Here is a 7,835-nt window from a genome sequence, read left to right as displayed (position 1 = left end):
ACACACACACACACACACACACACACACACACACACACACACACACACACACACACATACACACATACCCCCCCGCACACAACGAAAGGGGGAGAAAAAACATCGAGAAAGATCTTTGTCTACAAGAGGTTCCGTAAGCGCATGAATGCCCTCGGACTCCACTGCACTAGCAGGGTCGCCATTATCTTTAAACACCGACGGCCGCCTACATGACGAACATATCCTGTTCTAGAGCGGTCATCCTTGGCTCGTAATCACGGCGTCTCGACTGGGCCAGCTAATGAGTGACACTGACGTTACACGACGCGTTAGTCTGCGTACGTCAGAGCTCGTGTGCACGCGTGCATTTGGAGGAGGAGAGATAGCAGGAGAGCGAAGTAACGAAAGTGCGCGCATGCATGCACGTAGCAAGTCGGCGGATTCAGAAAGGCAGTGACTGACGTCGACGGGACGTGTTCTCGATTTGCACAATTGAATGCGCATCGTTATTATCGCAGCGAAAATCGATGGTGCCAGTCTATCAATCGTAGATATCGATCAGAGAACAATCAGCGATTTAGAACGATTATCAATTTGTTATAATCCAACGTAAGGTTCGTTATCGCGCATTTAATCAAGAGGTTTAATCAACCTCGGGGTTAAGATTGAATAGATTGAATTTATGTGCAATCTCGTGATATATACGGTGTACATGTGATCAGACAAGAGGCACATTCATTATTGTCGAATCGTCAGGAAAAAGTTGCGTAAAGGTAAGTTAACTTTACATTAAAACTTGTAAGCTTGCGGCGTGCATTCGTGTGTGTTTGTGCGTGTGTGAGTGGGTGTGTGTGCGCGCGTGTGTGCGCGTGTGTGTGCGCGCGTGTGTGCGCGTGTGTGTGCGCGCGTGCATTAGGTTGCATGCAGGCAAACAACATGATAATGAGCTCACCGAGAATCTGTATGCATACTTATAGATGATCGAGAAAAGAGTCATCGTGTTTCTGCTACTCAGCTCCGGCTGGACTCTTCTATCTGCGCAGCCTGGATTCATCCCACTACCACCATCCAGAGGCATCCCTTCACCAAATAGGGGCAACATTCCTCCTCCTCCAAGAGGCAACGCTCAGCCAACGAACAATAACATCCTGCCACCCACGAACAACAACCTCCGACCTCCATCCAACACGGGCAACGTGGGTCCACCTCCTATTCTCGCGAGACCTCCGATCAACATTTCGCCGGTGGGCAACATACCGCGTCCGCCGGGGACGGTGGGTGGCTTTGGAGACGGCCGTCTGAAAATCGTCGGAGGTAACGAACACTCAATCGTTAGCTATCGTTATTTAGCGGTCAAAGACCCGGCTGAAAACAACATCGTAAACTTACGGCTATGCTTGAATTGACGTTACTATATGTTGCAGTTAAAATGTTTGTGACAATGGCGCCGAAGATACATACGCACGCACGCACGCACCCGTGCACGCACACGCACGCACGCACGCACGCACGCGCACGCGCACGCGCACACGCACACACACACACACACACACACATACACACACATATATATATATATATATATATATATATATATATATATATATGGGCGTGGGGAATTCACGTAGATGCTTTAAATGCTGCTGCCCAATGGTTAGTAATGATTTCCAATAAGAGAACTCTACTTATTAGCATCTGGAGCGGGAGCAGGGAAAACTCTTTAGTCTATATGTGCTCCCGTTAGCGTGCAAGCTGCGCAGTTTGAAGTAGTATATGCATTATGAAGTCGATTTGCCGTGTCGTAGACAGTCGCTGGGTTTTGTATGAAGTCGTCGACATACATTGCTGTAAATTTTTACCTGATTTTTCTATTTTATTTATAACGTATTTGTGAAGGCTATACATAATTGTGATCACGTAAACACAGTGTTCGATCCGTAGCGTCAGTATCGTGAGGTGTTGATTTTATATCGATATATTATTATGTGACTTCTAAAAGTGTTACTATGTAGATTTTAGAGTAATAGCTAGTAGCGTAGCAGTAACGCATGTCAACATAAACAGTTGTATTACGTATAACTTTGATTATAGTACAACGTAAATATATCTACCAAGTCTTACTCGGCGTTTTTCTCGTCTTTCGGTTTATTCGTACACACCACAATATTTAGCGTTTTCTATATATTATATCCCCCTACATAACACATACAAACATATATAACTTTATAACATATTCGTGGAATTTTAATTATTTCATAAGAAACACAGCATTGGCAGATTTATAGATGGATCGAGAGAGTGTTGGACAGACAGATCGATGCAGATGCGCGCAGACGAAGGAATATAATATGATAATAGTGCAGTGATAACATTATGATACGTGCGCACTGCAATGTTAATTTAAAACAGGTATTTCGCATCACGTCACCTAACTACCATTAGTAGATTTTTCTGGCGTATCTAAGCGCGCATAGATAACCTCATCTGATTGTAAAACTGATGCTGCTAAAGATATAAACCTGTTCAAGTGAAAAGTTGATCTGTTTGTGCAGAAAAGTGTTGAGCTAATTCCTTGCAGGGCTACTGAGCTGGAGTGAGAACGCTACTGTCTTAATGTCGGCCAATCTTGTCAACATTTTGGACGTTGGTGAAATTTGTAACATGGGATCTTGTCAACTATATTATGCCAACTTTGTTATGACACTACTTGACGGGACGCGTTCAGAGTTTTGTCACTGCGCCGAAAACTACGACAGAAACTTGTCCTGATTCTCTCTCTCTCTCTCTTTCTCTCTCTTTCTCTCTCTCTTTCTATATATATATATACCATATATATATATATATGGTCCGCAACTGGTAGCATGGCAGTCGTCGTACAGTATTACATGGCGCCATGTTGCCCCTAGGCGCACGTACGCTCCACCAACGTTGGTGAATACTATGTGAAACTCCGTGGTCCTGTTGGCGCTAGGGGTGGGCGTGGCATCGTGCAGCAGCCTCGCCGTCTGTCCGTGTGCTAGCAGGTGACTGTCGGGTGTCTTCAGCATAGGATCTGGGGTACCGGTCCGTACGTAAGCACGCCAGGATCCACGCCTCCGGAACTAGGCTCGCCTCCGACGTCATTGCCGCAATACGTTCGATATATAACCGTAAACAACGCAGCGTAGCAGCAGTAGCGAGATAAGCTGACGTGCAAGTTCTGCGAAGAAAAGGTTCTGTCGACGTCTATATTGCATAGCATCTGTGACTTGAATCAAATTCCTATTACGAATAACATTTTCTGTGAGCTTTGGAGTCATTAAAGGTATGTATAGCGCTCATTACTGTAAGCGAATAAGGGCGGTGGAGTACAATCAAGTCTAATGTAAAATAGTAAGACGAGAGTAAAGAAGTGAAAGAGTTAGAACAAAAGTAGAGTTAGGGTGAAGTATGAATAAAGGTAAGAGTAGGCGTACTCATAAGAGTAAGAGTAAGAGTAATGGTAAGAGTGGCGTAAGAGTGAAAGTGAGAGTGAGAATAATAGTAAAGGTAAGAGCAAGACTAGAGTAATTGTAGAGTACTCTAGAGAGCTACAAGTACACGCCTTACCTTAACTCCTACTTATGAGTAATGGTAATACGTGAGCTTGTAACTTGCTTTGGTCTATAGAAGTGGATTATACATATCTTATATGTTATCATGATACACTTGGCCTACAAGTGCATATTACATGGACTTTGTCCAATACACTTGTGTTAGAATCCATGATAATCCGTTATAAGAGTATTGAGTACAGGCTTCTACCCGGGCTTACTGGTATTTGTCAAACGATAATATATCTGCTCTGAACAAAATTAGAATGAGCGAAATAGCGTTCACGTTTAGTATTTATCTTCGGTTGGAAAGAACAGAATTCGACAGGACCGGATACATTTCATTATATGTAAAACATCTTTCCCTCCAGTAGAAGTTCAGAACACATTTTATGTTGAGAGTACCAATCACTTGTATGTCAAGAATTAATTAATTTAGAAAGATAAATAATGACCTAAGAAAATTAACAAAAGTTTAAGTTTAATTTACGTGTCTTAGTCAAAAGGGACCTATCACTTAATTGACTGTGAATTGTACAACTAACACAACCTTCAAAAATCTGAGTTTACCATTGATGACGTCACGCTTAGTTGTCGAATTTCTCATGGACATTTTACATTCTTATGCGAAAATATGGCATTGACATGTGACACCCGATAAAATTCCGACTATAGGAATATATCGGAAGGAATATGTGTGTGTATATATGCTATAGAAACTTTTCGTAGTGCGAGGTCACATGAAGTCTGGCCTTTTACTCTAAGTAAGCGCGAATAATGTAAGACGGCAGTGGCCTACAGTCCTGATCGGTGAGAGTTGATGCATTACTATACATTGGCGTCTACGCAGCAGGTCACAGCAAACCGGCTCTCACCCAAGGACTCTTCAGGAAACACTTCAATTAAAACCATATTACATGCCCCAGCGCGTTAGTGTTTAGTACACGGGGGGGGGGGGATTGAGGTGAGGGCTGTTGGCATATATATACATATATATATATAATCTGCTAATACTGCTGTACTGCTCAACTACTTAATAAACAAACGCAACTGTGTGTATAATTAAGAGTCAACAATACTATTACAGTTATAATACTTTATAATACTTTATAATATATATATAATTGATATATATATATATATATATATATATATATTAATATTATTATTATAAGTCTTAAATATTTTAGAATACTGTCTTAACAGTATCATAGGCTCCTGATTACTATTGTTATACTACTCGGTTGATGATCTCGGATATGTTGTCGAGAAAGTAAAGAACATGTAAGAAGTAAGAGTAAATATAGTAAGAGCAGGTCGAGAATAGGTGGGCGAGAATTCATTCTCTCCTAATACATACCAGTATAATATAACCTCGATAGGCCTACTCGATTTTAGAAACGAACCCGTACCAATTAATATCAATCAACCTACAAACTACAAGCAAAAACAAAAGACAAGACTGGTACGAAGTGCAGCGTCGGTACTAATATGTATAATTAATTAATTCATTCATTCATTCATTCATTCATTCATTTTGTATATCTTTCTGCAGATGGCACGCGTTGGACTGCTGCTGCTCGGCAGCATCGTCTGTCTAACTATTAGCTGGTGCGTGGTGAATGCACAAGTAGGAATAAATATCCCGCCTCCACCAGGCGGAGGGGGCGGGCGACCGAGGCTTCATATCGTACGAGGTATGTACGCACTGTAATGAACTCACTCATTCACTCACTCATTCACTCGTTCGCTCGCTCACTCACTCACTCATTCACTCACTCACTCACTCACTCACTCACTCACTCACTCACTCACTCACTCACTCACTCACTCACTCACTCACTCACTCACTCACTCACTCACTCACTCACTCACTCACTCACTTACTAACACACTCATTCAAACACTCACCCTTTCCCACCTCTCCCACTCTCTCTGCCGTTTTCACTATTAAACGTAATGTATAAACACGTCGGCAACGTAAACACCTGTGCGTTGTTCTGCATGCTACGATCTGTGACGTACGATGACGCGCACTAATTAACCTCGTCGCTGTGGCGCTTTCGCACCCGTCATCACAGGTACGGTAGCTCCACGAGACAAATACCCGTGGCAGGCGTTCCTGTCCGCCGCCAAGACTCCCGGCGACTTCAAGTACAACTGCGGCGGCTCGCTGGTCGACAGCTGCCACATCGTCACCGCTGCCCACTGCGTGCGCAACAAGGAGCTCGTGAATCTGCGAGGTGCGCACGAATTCTCTGCCTTGTATTTTAATTAGTTATTACCGATATTTACTCGTTGCGCCTTATAAGGATACGCAACCTGCCCAGGGCAGATATACTCGATATATGTATATATATATAATATCGGCACATCGGAGAATAAATCTGTGCCGATGAAATGCGATAATTAAAAGATATATTATGCATAAGTGCCGGTGCCTACATGCTGTATACAAATCTCTCTGTCTCTCGGTTAGTCCGCGCTCTCTTTCCACCTATCTATCTATCCTTTCAGCTGCTTGTGCTATTGACTATATATATATATATATATATATCGGTCTTTCTTTCTTTTTCTCTCTATCTCTCAATGGCCCACACTCGACCCTCTATTTCCTACTTTCCCGAAATACAAACTTTTACATTAACGACGATGTACAAAGATTCATCAAATAATTCCCTCCTCCTCTACTATAAACACAGGTCGCTTCGGAGAGTACAACAGGTCCGTGGACGAAGGCAACGAGGTTGATGTAGACTACGACAGTTTTGTTCTACATCCGACGTCAGATGTCGCTGTCGTCCGCCTAACGGCGCCCGTCCAGTTCACCCCCTACATCCGGCCGATCGCCATGCGCCCCACGAAGCTGTTCGGCGTGCCACAAGTCGGCAATCGCTGCTCGATATCTGGCTTCGGAGTGACGGACCCGAGCACGCTAGAGCAAGCCGAAGTGCTGCAGGAGCTGGAGCTGACGATCGCGAGTCCCGAGGAGTGTCGGGCGCGCGACCGCATCACGCTGAAGGACGACGAATTCTGCGCCGGATTTCCCACCGGAAGCTACTCAAACGTCTGCTACGGCGACTCGGGCGGGCCGGTTTCGCTGCGGCTGCCGAACGGAGTCTGGGTGCTGGCGGGCATCGTCAAGCGAGGCATACGTAACTGCCCCGATCGATTCCGCTACGCCGTCTACACGAACATCAGCAACGTTCACGATTGGATCCTCGAGAACACGCGCGACGTGTACGTTGATGCCGCCGGAACGACGTGCGTGCACGCGCCCGGCGGCATCGCCGTGCAGCCGCGCGTCAGTGTCTCCAGTGGGCGCTCCGGTCCGCCCGCCATCACCGGGTTCTCGGTGAGTAGAAACAGGCCCACGCTGAACAGTCCGCCGCGCCAGCTGGACGACTATCCCGCCAGCCTGCGGCAGTACATCAGGTCCGTCGCACGACCTTAAGCCTTAGGGAGCTTGGCTGCAGCCGTGCGTCACGCGCGACTATATTACGCAGCAGCACGCAAAGCCGTCGGAATTCCTCCGCTGCCGCCTACAGTCATCGTCGCCCACGCTCACTTGCTGTTCACGGATCTAAAATAATCCGGTTTTTTCCCGAGGGCTCAGGTAGTACAGAGCTGCACTAACTGGTTCTAACGATAGATGTCGCATGAAATAGCATTGTGACGTATGTTTATTCGTATTATTATTATTATTATTAGGAGTGAACAAGAACAAATTTGATTTTATTCACTCCTGTTATTATTATAATTATTATTATCTTAAAATGTATTTTAATTTGCCCATGTAATTTAAAGAGCTTATTAAAACGAATGGTAATTAATAATAAAAGCAATGATGAGATGACTCGGTATACTTAGTACGTAATTCAATCTGCATATTATACTAAAAGGTTAACTGGTAGTAAATATTTTGGCGTGGAAAAAGAAAGGTTGTAAATAAGCGTTCTATAAATTATGGAATCGATATAAATTAATATGATCGTAAATATCTGTAACAAATGTTTTCGATATGAATATAATTATATATAATAATACTATAATATATATTATTTATAATAATATTATTCAAACTGATTTATTTACATCATGATTATTAAGCATTACAAAACGTCATCGTATTTTTCTCGTCATCGTCAACCTCTCGCCATTTTAACTGGAGTGAGATGACAATGGATCTCGTATGTTTACCTCGTAGAGTGCTCACCCAAGCATCTTATCTACTCATCTGGCCTACAAACACACGATTGCTTTCTCTCTAGGATATTACTGAAA

At 43.7% G+C, this 7,835-nt stretch overlaps 1 protein-coding gene across 1 annotated transcript; it reads left to right on the top strand.

The window, feature by feature from the left end:
* Positions 1 to 2,837: 2,837 nt before the first annotated feature.
* On the top strand, positions 2,838 to 7,619 carry LOC106805522 (transmembrane protease serine 9-like). The gene is made up of 4 exons (XM_014807151.1): positions 2,838 to 3,283; positions 5,107 to 5,248; positions 5,633 to 5,794; positions 6,254 to 7,619. Exons 2-4 carry the CDS (start codon positions 5,107 to 5,109, stop codon positions 7,003 to 7,005), a joined length of 1,056 nt encoding a protein of 351 aa, XP_014662637.1. The 5' UTR covers positions 2,838 to 3,283; the 3' UTR covers positions 7,006 to 7,619.
* The last annotated feature ends 216 nt before the right edge of the window (positions 7,620 to 7,835 follow it).

The sequence above is a fragment of the Priapulus caudatus genome, unplaced genomic scaffold, assembly GCF_000485595.1.
Source record: "Priapulus caudatus unplaced genomic scaffold, Priapulus_caudatus-5.0.1 Scaffold6, whole genome shotgun sequence".
In the NCBI taxonomy this organism is placed as follows: domain Eukaryota; kingdom Metazoa; phylum Priapulida; class Priapulimorpha; order Priapulimorphida; family Priapulidae; genus Priapulus; species Priapulus caudatus.
The sequence above is the reverse complement of the archived record's forward strand: the minus strand, read 5'-3'. Positions and strand labels throughout refer to the sequence as shown.